Source organism: Leucoraja erinacea, chromosome 28, assembly GCF_028641065.1.
Source record: "Leucoraja erinacea ecotype New England chromosome 28, Leri_hhj_1, whole genome shotgun sequence".
Lineage (NCBI taxonomy): Eukaryota > Metazoa > Chordata > Chondrichthyes > Rajiformes > Rajidae > Leucoraja > Leucoraja erinaceus.
The window spans coordinates 3,601,510-3,614,914 of record NC_073404.1 but is presented as its reverse complement, the minus strand read 5'-3'; the positions used below and the strand labels follow the sequence as shown (position 1 = coordinate 3,614,914).

At 44.7% G+C, this 13,405-nt stretch overlaps 1 protein-coding gene across 1 annotated transcript in view; it reads right to left on the bottom strand.

The window, feature by feature from the left end:
• vps53 (VPS53 subunit of GARP complex) overlaps positions 1-13,405 on the bottom strand; it is a 338,695-nt gene that overhangs the window by 72,760 nt on the left and 252,530 nt on the right. The window contains exon 18 of the mRNA XM_055657535.1: positions 12,563-12,711. Within this exon, the coding sequence (XP_055513510.1) occupies positions 12,563-12,711 (149 nt within the window). The remainder of the gene's footprint in view (positions 1-12,562; positions 12,712-13,405) is intronic.

Here is a 13,405-nt window from a genome sequence, read left to right as displayed (position 1 = left end):
TTAAATATAGCCAATGAACTGGTCTCAACTACCCTCTGTGGCAGAGAGTTCCAGAGATTCACCACTCTCTGTGTGAAAAAAGTTCTTCTCATCTCGTTTTTAAAGGATTTCCCCTTTATCCTTAAGCTGTGACCCCTTGTCCTGGACTTCCCTAACATCGGGAACAAACTTCCTGCATCTAGCCTGTCCAACCCCTTAAGAATTTTGTAAGTTTCTATAAGATCCCCTCTCAATCTCCTAAATTCTAGAGAGTATAAACCAAGTCTATACACAAGACAATCCTGCCATCCCAGGAATCAGTCTGGTGAACCGTCTCTGCACTCCCTCTATGGCAATAATGTCCTTCCTCAGATTTGGAGACCAAAACTGTACGCAATACTCTAGGTGTGGTCTCACCAAGTACCAAGTTACTACCTTACAGCACCAGAGACCCGGGTTCAATCCTGACTACGGGTGCTGTCTGTGTGGAGTTTGTACGTTCTCCCTTCTCCCAGGGGGCTCGGGTTTCTCTCCCACACTCCAAAGACGTACAGGTTTGTAGGTTAATTGACCTGTAAAAATTGTGAATTGTCCCTAGTGTGTGGGATAGTGCTAGTGTACGAGGTCACTGGTCAGAGCAGGCTTGGTGGGCCGAAGGGCCTGTTTCCCCACTGTATCTCTAAACTAAACTAAACAGGCCTTGAAAGGTTCTTCAGACAAGTCTGAACAGGCTGCCCGTGGAACATGAATGCATTGCCATATTCCAGAAAGGTGAAACAATGCTGTAAACATAAACAGGTTATTATCTGATAAAGTATCCACGGTAAATTGGCAACACAATACTGAAAATCTATGACGCATGTACACTGCCTGATGCCATCTCATATCAGGCTGGTGCAATCTATTTTTAAACAGATTTGAACTGAAAATTATAGCAAAACTTACAGTAATTGACTGCACAATCGGTACTGGTGAGCAAGCACAAAGTTGGGGTAAAAATGTGGCGTATCTTGAGCAGTGTCTACAGCAAAAATTCTTCTTATGTGAAAATAGAAACATATGACTTTTTGTTCAATAAGGGATCAGATTTCCCTTTCCTGAGAGGTCTGAGTTTTGATTCCTAGTCATAGAGTCATACAGCACAAACAGGCCCTTGGGCCCAACTTGTCCATGCTGACCAGGATGCCCCATCTACGCTAGTCCCACCTACCCGCATTCGGCCCATATCTCTTTGACCCTTTCCTGCCATGTTTCAGTCCAAATATCTTTTGTTGCTATAGTACCTGCCTCTATTACCTCCTCTGGAGCTCGTTCCATATACCCACTACCCTCTGTGTGAAAAGGTTACACCTTAGGTGGCTATTAAATCTTTCCCCTTAAATCTCTCACCTTAAACATTTGTTCTCTGGTTCTTGATTCCCCTACTCTGGGTATTCACCCTATCTATTCCAAAGTTTTCTTAAGTAAGCTTATTAAAACTTTAGGATTTCTAAAATAGGCCTCATTTCACTTCCATCTTCCAAAAGAATTCCATATTTTGAAGAATGTACAAGATGTCTTCAGATAAGAAATTAGGGTGGCACGGTGGCACAGCGGTAGAGTTGCTGCCTCACAGCGCCAGAGACCCAGATTCCATTCTGACCTCGAGCGCTGTCTGTACGGAGTTTGTACGTTTTCCCTGAGACCGCGTGGGTTTTCCCCAGTGCTCCAGTTTCCTCCCACATCCCAAAGATGTGCAGGTTTGTAGGTTAATTGCCTTCTGTAAATTGTAGGCCAGAACTAGTGTATGGGAGATCGATGGTCGGCGTGGACACGGTGGGCCGAAGGGCCTGTTTCCACGCTGTATCTCTAAACTAAACTAAAATGCTATTTGATCCTACAAGTTTCTTCCGTCCAGAGTTTTGCAGAAACCCAAAAGGAATTAAAAAAGGTCCTCCAGACCTGAACTGTTGAATTTGTGTGGTTCTGAAAGTGATTCCAGTGCATGTTCCTCAACTCTATTTGTACCTATGTTACAATTTCATCAGCAGATTCCACTGAACTCAGATTCAGACAATTATTGTCTCAATAGTTAAGCAGTATGATCACTCTATTACACACGCCATGATAACAACATAAACGTCAGAGGCAGAGAGAAATAACTAAATTTAGACATGATATGGGTACCATACAAGGAGCTGAGAGGTTCACCAAGTCTAATGTCAATTGACGATTCACCTTATATTCAGAATTGTATGTCATTCTGCAGAAGACCTTTGCATATTTCGGGCCCCTTCTTCAGACTGGTTATAGGGGGGTGGGGGTAAGAAAGCTGGAAGGGAGGTGGGGGCTGCAAGTGGTAAATGGATACAGCTGAAAGGTGATTTGGATTGGCAGACAGTTGAACAAAGGACAGAGATGAAAAGAAAAAAGCAGTAAGAAGGAGATAAGTGGTGCAAAATGTGAAGCCAGAGGAAAGATTATCAATAGAAGGGTACATGAGTATGCAGGGCTGCCAAATCTCACACATTGAGTGTGAGACTCACGCATTTCGCCCAATTCTCACGTTGATCACAGAATTTCTCACCTTCTGTCGTAAGAAATTCTGTGATCAATGAGAATTTCAAAACTAATACAAACTGCTTATATGCGCGTCTGTTGACAAGACAGCAGCATTCTTATTCTCTCTGTTATTCTCACTTGACCGACAACTGTCACACACCTCCAAAGCATGACACCATGCACATTTACATTGAAAGACACGGACCGGGCAGTAAATGCCATACAGTGTCACCCAGCGCAGCAAGTGAGGCCATGTCCTGTTTCCCGCGGCAGTCGGAATTTAAGGATTTGCGGGTCCGGCGAGCGGCAGGAGAGAGGTGTTCAGATGGAGTGCACTGCCAGATGTGAGCGGGGAACTGAGGCTAGTTGTCCATAATGTCCGGATCTCAATGCTCAGCGCTTCATGTTTCGGAGTTGGCTAATGTTATTGATTTGTAATTAGTCTGCGTTGTAATTGATTTGTAATTAGCCTGAGTTGACAAAACCTTAATTTATTAATCCGGAATATCCAGGCGGATGGGATAAGTGTAATACAAAAATGACATGCAAGGTGTCAGGCTGTCTGTCACAACATACAGCCCCGGTAACCCATTATTTCCTTCAGTTAAATATTAGGAAGGTAGCACCAGTGTCATTTGCCACTCAACTATTATGTTTGTTTACCTCACTGACTATTTCTAAACCCCCCTCCCAAAATTCCTTTGACAGGTTGAATAGAAATGTCCCCAATCTCATTGTTTTGTTAATTGAACACATAAATGAACATCCTCAAGGAGTGTAATCAGATGGAAACTGATTCAGATGCGATGTTTAAGAGCTTGTTCAAAGAAGGAGCATATTTTAAAGAAGTGACAGATACTTGCAGGGGAATGTGTGAGGAAGTTATTATTTGTCTTTAGTATTAGCTTGAACCAAGACATCTGAAGATTCAAAGTTTAATATAGTAACTGTGCTGATACTGACTCCAACCAACCACGTAATGAGTATCATCCATACCAGAGGTTTTATTTTTCTGATGCTATTTAAACTTCACGGATTTCAATCACTTCAATGTAAAAGTAATTGGGAATAGGTTCATTGGAAAAAAATTTGCCCTCGGTACATATTAACTGTAATATCATAATGTATGAATGTTGGTAGGTGTAATCAAAACAAATATCTTTTTATTATTGTTGTGTTATGAATAGCACAGAAAATATTATGTACTCTCAAGATCACATTAAATAGAATATTATTGCTTAAATATATATTGTTATTGGACTTTGCATTTCGGAAAAGTCCCAACTGAGAGGAAGACAGCAAAATACTGAAAATATTGGGGGTGAAAATGACTTCAGGACAGTTTGTTAGGAAAGTGAAGGAAATGGTAACAAAAAACTGAGTGGGTATAATTTTATGGATGATAAATTGTGTTCAACCAATTGATGACCTCTTTGACAAAGTAACTAGCATGCTAGATAACAAGGAAGCCAATGGATGTAGCACATTTTGTTATACAAAATCTGGTCCGTGAAGCGCCCCATAAAAGCTGACCACATTAGATAAGCACCTGTGGACTTGAAAGTAATAGGTTCAGTCCATGAGGATCAGATATGGGGCTCTATGTGTGAGCCAGATATGTGGGCAGAGGGGCTAGGAGCAAGGCCAAGTGTGCATCCAGACTCAAGTTCTGGAATAGTACTAGGTGTGCAGTTAAAGCTGGGACAATGGGAGTGTTCAGTACTGGGAACCTAAGCAGGTAAGCAGCTATGATCAGGGTCGAATAGGGGGCCAGGTGTAAGGCTGGAATGAGAGAAGGTATGCAACTGGAGTCAGGGTCAGGAGTAGTACCAGGTGTGCAGTGAGACCCAGGTTGGTCAACACGGGTCAAGTGTTTGATTATAATCTGATTTCCATACATGAATATACCAAGATCATTCATGTGCTGCACCTGTTGATCAGAGCCTGGTTCTACTGTGAAATGTAATGTGGAATGTAATTTAGCCTAACCTTATTCATAGCAAATCCAATTTAAAGCATAAATGTTGCATTCAAGTGTAAATTAAAAGACTCGCTACAGAATGCACGAGATTACACAATTTCAAGATGAAAAATGCAAAAGTTCCGTACCAAAAGGAGGGGAATACCCCGCTGGCGTACGTGATGGTGTAAGTTGACGTACCGACGGCATACGTGTAGCACGTGGTGATGCATGTTACGTTACGCACAAACATTGCCTATGCTAATTTATTATGTGTCACTGTGCGCCAACGTCCGTAACCATGCGCCACCCGTACGCTGTCGGCGCTCCATTTGAGCGCCGCACCACGTGACCACCCGGGTATAAAGCTCGAGTAGTTTTAAAACATTTTCATCATAGTATCTTCGATTTTCACTGGGAAAATCCCTGCCATGGAGACCGGAATAAGTAGGAACAACATCACAAATGGCCCCCAAAAGAAGCAGGGCCCTCAAGAGCACTTGGCGCACGACTGTCGCGCAAATGACGCCCAAGTGGGACAGGCCCTTTAACAATCGAATTCTGTCTGAGCTATTCAGCACCTTATCTGGGTGACACACCATTCTGAAGCAGGGTCCCGACACAAAACATCGCCTATCCATGTCCTCCAAAGATGCGGACCTGACCCGCCTGATAGCACTTGTGTGCGGCGGTCGCTGATCGACGTGGACTCGATGAGCCAAGGGGCTTGTTTTTGCGCTGTGTCACGAGAATAAACTGAATGAATCATCAGAGAGAATGCGAGTGAAAGCAACAATGCGTGTATAATATGCAACGCTGATCTTTGCTGATAAATTGAGAAATGCACCAGTGAGTGAGATAAGTGAGATAAGACAGCTTTGCAGAAAGGTTCAAAGGTTATTTATTGGTCACATACACCATAGGTGTAGTGAAATGCTTCTTGCCAATGCAGCACATAAAAAAAAGAATACAGACATAACGATAATAAAGGGACTTAAACATAAAAAACATCCCCCCACAATGGTTCCCATTATGCCATTATGAGGGAAGGCACAATGTCCAGTCCCCATCCCATGTCCACCCATAGTTGGGCCTATTGAGGCCTCCGCAGTCGCCGCTACGGAGGCCCGATGTTCCAGGCCGTTCTCGCCGGGTGATGGCGTTCAGGCGTCGGGAGAATCCTCTCAGCAGCTTGGGACACCTGGAACGGCCGCTTCCTTACTGGAGACCGCAGCTTCCGAAGCCATCAAGGCCGCGCTGGATGGAGCTCCACCACTGGCGATCTCGGCGAGAGATCCCAGGCTCCCAACGTTAAGCTCCACAGACCCGCAGCTCCGCAATGTTTTTCTCGGCGGTCTCAGCTCACCGGAGTTCCAGCGCGGTGACCGGGGCAAGGCATCGCCCGCTCCACTTCGCGATGATGCTCCAGCGCTGTGCCGCCGTCAAAGCCGAGGTTCTGGGCGGTCCCCTCAGGAAACGCCGCTCCAGGCCCGCTGGTAGTCCGCGAGGATAGATCGAAAGTGCAGCCCGGAGAAAAGCTGCCTCTCCGACCAGGTAGGGACCCTGAAAAGTAGCTTTCCCCCTCCCCCCCCCCCCCCCCCCACATAAAAAAGACTAGAACTCCAAAACAAAACACTAAAACTGACTAAAAATAAAAAAAGAGTGAAAAAACGAACAGCTGCTGGTTGGGCAGCCATATCATACAGGACGGCGCCCCCTGTTTCGATGAGGGAGAATGACCAATAGGTTCATTCAGGTCGACGCTAAACCTATAGATCCGCCACCGATTTTCCCGCAACTGGTGGTTCTGCACCTCCTTTAATCCGGACAAAATCACGAGAGCATACTTGAAATCCCCCCTGGAAGTTCCCCTGAAAATGAGGTGCCTAGGCTGGGTGAGGCGGCCGATCTCAACCGCATCAGGACTTCCGTCCAATTCTCCACCCGCGGCCGGGGCTCTGGAACTCCGGCCCGGCCGAAGCCGGCAGAGCCGTTTCCCATGGCCGACTTCCGCGGTCGACTTTGCAGGTATCTCGGTGGTGCGGCAAAACAGCTAATCCAGCAGGGGTCTGGAACCAAGGCTGGACGGAAAGGCTCTGGAACCAAGGCCGGAAAATCGGTGATGGACCTGTACTATCACATTTAGTTAGCAGGCAAGATTATATTTGTAGAACTATGAGCGTAATATTACATTTGTATGATGCTGGAAAAACAGGGGAAAAAAAGCAGGAATTGATCCAGCTGGATAACAATGATTTCCTAAGTATGGAAATATGAAAAGTATTTTCGCATTTCCAACCCCACATCTGGTATAAAGTCAATCTCACTGTGAACAGTGTGCTGCACTGTGTACATACAGGAGATGCTCAGCGCAGAGCAAGCGTTTGAAACTGGACTGGTAGGCAGCCACGAAATGACTCAAACAGTAGCTACTGGACACTGTGCTAAAACAGTTCTTGCTTATTCTTAAGATTTCCCTGGGGAATCTAGCGCTGGCTGAGGCTGATCAATTGCTGACAGCTTCAAAATGCAGATTGCGTTTTGAATCCAAAATAATACTTGGACCAACAGTGCTTTTTCTTTGCCTGAGGGCAATTGGATTTTTTCAGGTATAATACTTTACGTTAATTTATGTAAAAGATTTGGTTAAGTATAGTCAGTCCAAATTGAGGCTTATGGCCCAGCTAGACATGGTTATTAAAAGGATTCGGCCGCCATTCTGACTAGGACTTAAAGTAAACCATCTCTCCGTCAGCTAAGGTCCAGTCCTGCTTGAATCACACAGAAAGAAAGATGCAATTTGCATTTATGTATTTAAACGCCTTTAGGGCAGCACAGTGGCGCAGCTGGTAAAGCTACTGCCTCACGGCGCCAGAGACCCGGGTTTGATCCTGAACTTGGGTATTAAGTTTGCACGTGGAGTTTGCACGTTCTCCCTGAGTTGTGTGGGATTTGCACGTTCTCCCTGTGACTCCGTGTGTTTCCTCCCGGCACAGCCCAAGGACATGCAGGTTTGTAGGTTAATTGGCCTCTGTGAATTGTATAAGGGGTGGATGAGAAGGTGGGATAACATAGAACCAGTGTGAATGGATGATCGATGGTCAGTGTACACTCAATGGGCCTGCTGCCTTGCTGTATTTCTAAACATCAGGGGGGCACAGTGGTGCAGAGGTAGAATTTCTGCCTTACAGCGCCAGAGACCTGGGTTCGATCCCGACTACGGGTGCTGTCTGTATGGAGTTCGTAGGTTTTCCCAAAGTGCTCCAGTTTCCTCCCACCTTCCAAATAATACAGGTTTGTAGGTTAATTGGCATCGGTAAAGATTGTAAATTGTCCTTAGTGTGGAGGATAGTACTAGTATGGGGACTGTTGGTCGGCACACACTCGATGGGCCAAAGGGCCTGTTTCCACACTGCATCTATAGATTAAACTTAATTTAAGTAAACTTTGCATGCAATGAGTCATCATTGTTATGTAGTAATGTACTCAATAGATTTTGCATGTGGTAAGTAGCACAGAGATGAATGACCAGCAAATACACTGTTTTGTTGATCTTAGTTAAATACATAACGCAGGGGAGACCACATGGGTCTTGACGGAGCAGATGTAATGTTGATATTTCTTGGACCAGATGTCGAAATGCAGAGGTCACCGTCTCAAAACAAGCAGTCGGCCATTTTGGGCCGAGAGAGAAGACTTTTCTTCACCAAGACGTTGTGAATCTTTGGAAATCCCAAGATATTCAGTTATTCAATCTATTGAAGGCGGAGATTGATAGGTTTTCAGATATTAAAGGAACTAAAGGAAGGATGTCATTATGCTGGAAAGAATGTGGAGAAGAATTACCTGCTGCAGTTGCTGGCAGGACTCGAGGGCCTGAGCTATAGGGGGAGATTATGCAAACTGGGACTTTACTCCCTGAAGCGCAGGAGGCTGACGTGTGATATTATAGAGGTGGATATCATGAGGGGGATATATCCTTTTTTTCCTCTCATTTTATTCTTTTACCCAGGGTAGGGGAATCATGAACCAGAGGTCATAGGTATAAGGTGAAAGGGGAAAGATTAATAGTAGCCCAAGTGGCAAATGTTTCACTCAGTGGGTGGGTCTATGGAATAAGCTGCCTGAGGAAGGAGTTGCGGCAGGTATAACAACACCCAAAAGATACTCTAGGGCCTGTCCCACTAGGCAATTTATTAGGCGACTGCCGGCGGCTACGACAATGGAATTCACCGAAGTCAGCGCCGGCGTCAACCTACGACAGCACCTACGTCAGGAGCAGACAAACTACGACAAGCCCAACGTCGCCGAAAGGTTTTGAACATTTCAAAATCCAGCAGCGACCGGAAAAACGCTACAACTCGTTGGGCGACTGAGGAGACTACTCACAACCATATAGGTGACACCCTGGCGACAGCCTAGTCGCCTACATTTGCCTAAAAAATTGCCTAAGTGGGATAGGCCCTTTAGACATCCGTATGGATAGGAAAGGTTTAGAGGTATATGGGCCAAATGTGGGCAAATGGGACTAGCTTTGATGGGGCATCTTGGTCGGCATGGATGTTGGGCTGAATAAACTATTTCCGTACTATATGACTATCAGGAGCTAGTGCAGGGATGTAAAAGACCCTCCTTGATCTTACTGAAGGTACATGGGGTTGAATAGCCTACTCTCGCTGCTATTTCTTACTTCTTTAAGTTCTTGTATGACGGTAAGAAATTGTAGCGAATTGTGGACACAGCCCAGACCATCACACAAACCAACCTCTCTATTATCGATTCCATTTATATCTCGCGCTGCCTCGGCATTTCGTTGTCTCTGTACTGTACACTGACAATGACAATTAAAGTTGAATCTGAATCTGAATCAAGGCCAGCAGCATAATCAAGGACAAGTCGCACCCTGGCCACTCCCTCTTCTCCCCTCTCCCATCAGGCAAAAGGTGTAGAAGCGTGAAAACACACACCTCCAGATTCGGGGACAGTTTCTTCCCAGCTGTTATCAGGCAACTGAATCAACCTACCACAACCAGAGAACAGTGCTGAACTACTATCTACCTCTTTGATGTCCCTCGAACTATCCTTGATCAGACTTTGCTGGCTTTACCTTGCACTAAACGTTATTTCCTTATCATGTATCTATTCACTGTAAACGGATCAATGGTAATCATGTATTGTTTTTCTGCTGACTGGTTAACACGCAACAAAAAGCTTTTGACTGTACCTCAGTACACGTGACAATGAACTAAACTGATTGAGTCTGCTCACTTGTGCTGGCTCGAAGGGCTGAATGGCCTACTCCTGCACCTATTCTATTGTCTTTTGCTCAATATCAAAGCTGATCATGTAACTCAAGCCCATGATTCTCCCCATTCCCTGGATTACCTGTGTGTTCAATAACTTCAACCACGCAGATATTCAAACACTGATCATCCTCAAGCCTGAGGTAAAAATAGATTTGCACTCTTCTTAAGTCGAGATATTTCCCCTTATCCCAGGTCAGGTGAATCTTTGTGTGTGCTGATCCAAGTAGAGGATCTGTTATCATTCATCACAATCGCTTCACTCTTTTAAATGTGTAGGAAGGAACTGCAGATGCTGGTTTAAACCGCAGCTAGACTCAAAATGTTGGAGTAACTCAGCGGGACAGGCAGTATCTCTGGAGAGAAGGAATGGATGATGTTTCGGGTCGAGACCCTTCTTCAGAAACGTTATCCATTCCTTCTCTCCAGAGATGCTTCCTGTCCCGCTGAGTTACTCCGGCATTTTCTGTCTAGCCCACTTTTAAATCTTCATTTCAACAGCAGACCTTCGAACTATCTTTAATCAAGAGTTATTTTGCACTAAATGCTATTCCCTTTATCCTGTATCTGTACATTGTGGATGCCTTGATTCTAATCAAGTACCGTCTGTTTGCTGACTGGATAAAAAAGCTTTTCACTGTACCTCGGTACACGTGACAATAATAAACTAATCTTCATTAGTCCTAAGACTCAAGTAGAGTCTTTATGACACAAAGTGCTGGAGTAACTCAGTGGGTCAGGCAGCACCTCTGGAGAACATGGATAGGTGAGGTCTTGGGCTGTGACTTTTGGATTAAATTCTCCAACCTGGGAAAACGGCCTCTCTGCATCCACTCTATCGATTCTTCAGGCACCCTCTATGTCTGCTGCACCAGCCCACTCCCTCATCACTATTCCATGAATCATCTTCCTCATCATGAATCACATTCTTTCAGAGCCCCACTCCCTGCCTAATCCCAAAACACCCACTTCCAGTTGTAGCAGGCAGCCGAAAAATTCAAAATCAATGCTGCGGTGGAGGATCGCTGCTCCTAAGCGATGGCGCTGCTGCTGCTGATCAGGCTGCTATTCGGCTCAGACGACCCCGCGCGGCTCCCTGGAGGGAACTGCATTAGGATGGGCTCCTGTCTGCCTTAAGGGTCAGTCCCACTTACGTGATTTTTTTCGGCGACTTGCCGGCACCCGTCATAGTCGCAGCAGGCAGCCGAAAAATGTCAAAACGTTGAAAATCCAGCGGCGACCAGAAAAAGGTACGACTCTTTGTGCGACTACTCACGACACATACAGGCGTCACCCCGAGACATGTCGTGTAAGTGGGACAGGCCCTTTACTGTTTCATTGTAAATGTTTTGCTTTCTGCAGTTGGTGAACTATCATACGGAGATGTGTCTTTTCACCAACATTTCCTGGTCTTTCAGCATATGATGAAAGAATGGGTCGACTGGGCTTGTATCCACAGGAATTTAGAAGGATTAGAGGGGATCTTATAGAAACATAAAAAATTCTTAAAGGATTGGACAGGCTAGATGCAGGAAATATGTTCCCCATGTTGGGGGAGTCCAGAACCAGGGGCCACAGTCTAAGAATAAGGGGAATTTAGGACTGAGATGAGGAAAAACTTCTTCACCCAGAGTTTTCAAGAGAGAGAGAGATTTAGCTCTTAGGGCTAAAGGAATCAAGGGATGTAGGGAAAAAGCAGGAACGCGGTACTGATTTTAGATGATCAGCCATGATCGTATTGACTCGAAGGGGCCGAATGGCCTACTCCTGCACCTTTTTTTTTAATGTTTCTATCTAATGGCATATTCTGTTTTAACAGGGTGATGGAACACAGACTCAGAAAGCTGAGGGACAGCGAGACAACACTTTTAGACTTTTAGGGTGTAGAAATACAGCACGGAAACAGGCCATTCAGCCAACCGAATCCGTGCCGACCAGCGATCACACCGTACACTAAGTTACGTACACACTATATTTTACAACTTACCAAAGCCCACTAACCTACAAACTTGTAAGTTTTTGGAGTGTGGGAAAAAACGGGAGCACTTGGAGAAAACCCATGTAGAACGTGCAAACTCCATACAGACAGCACTCGGGGTCGGGATCGAACTTGGATCTCTGAGGCAGCATCTCTACCATTGTTCAACTGTGCCGTCCTATGACGGCAACATGTGCTGCTCCAAACCCCACTGATGCTAAATTGAAGTAAGCATCAGCTATTTGTTTTAAATCACCATTAGTACATTGTATTCCTCGAAGCAACTCTGAATCAAGTGAACTGGATCTCATAACAAGTATAACTTCTTCAAGAAGGGTACCAACCCAAAATGTCACCTCTTCATGTTCTCCAGAGATGCTGGCTGAGCCGCTGAGTTACTCCAGCACTTTCTGTCATGATTTCTTCTACCCCGACCGAGTCTCCTTGGACTCCCCTCCCCCATCACCCCCAGTAGGGTGCATCTGCCCAACATCCCCCACCTCATCTGGCTTCATCTAACAATCCACCATTTTTTAAATGAACTGGATGAGGATTTCATCAGTTCATGCACAGGAGACATTTAACATCAAAGAATTTTATGCCCATTGAGATATGATCGAATCACACAATGCAAGGTTGTGAAAGATGTATAGAAAGCCCTACGCACAATCAAGAAGAAATCTGTACTCAAGTTAACCCCAAAGGCATTCGCATGGCTTAACGTTAATGCAAAACTACTTCGGAAAGAGACTTTTTGCAGTGAAGATGTGAATTTTGACAGGAAGGGAACATAACACTTACTTGACAAATTTGATGCAGAACTGCGTAAAGTATTTGCGCGTGGAAGCCAGGTTATCTCGGATAATGGGCACATTCTGCTTGATATGGAGGATTATAGAAGTGACATAGGCACTCTGGTCACCCACATGCTCCACATTTTGCCAGGGCATCTGGAGGAACAACATAGACATTTCAAAATCATTAAAAGGAACTATTAACCAAAGATATTTACAAACACGTGCCACGTGTGGAAATAAAGATGAATCTCAAGTCAAGTCAAGTCAAGTTTATTTGTCACATACACATACGAGATCTCACTCCCTCTTCTCCCCTCTCCCATCGAGCAAGAGGTACAGAAGTGTGAAGATGCACACCTCCAGATTCAGGGACAGTTCCTTCCCAACTAAACCATCCTATCAACAACCAGGGAGCAACTAGACTCACATCTACCTCACTGGAGACTCTCGGACTTTCTCTAATTGGATTTTACAAGACTTTATCTTGCACTAAACGCTATTCCCTTTATCCTGTATCTGTACACTGTGAACGGATCGATTGCAATCATGTATAGACTTTCTGTTGACTGGTTAGCACGCAACAAAAGCTTTTCACTGTACCTTGGTACACGTGACAATAAACTAAACTAAACTAGAAATCACTTCAACGCTAGCTTAATGAGTGTCACTATTGTATTTGTAAGCAATTACTCAGAATAATATTTGCATTTATGTACACGATTAATCATCAAAACATTTCAACTTGCTAAATAGAACAATTTATTTTAATAAAGTGAACAGTAAGTTTGAGATAGTTATGATGGTCAGATTATTTGGGGGAAGCACTCGCTATGCCACAGTGTCTCCA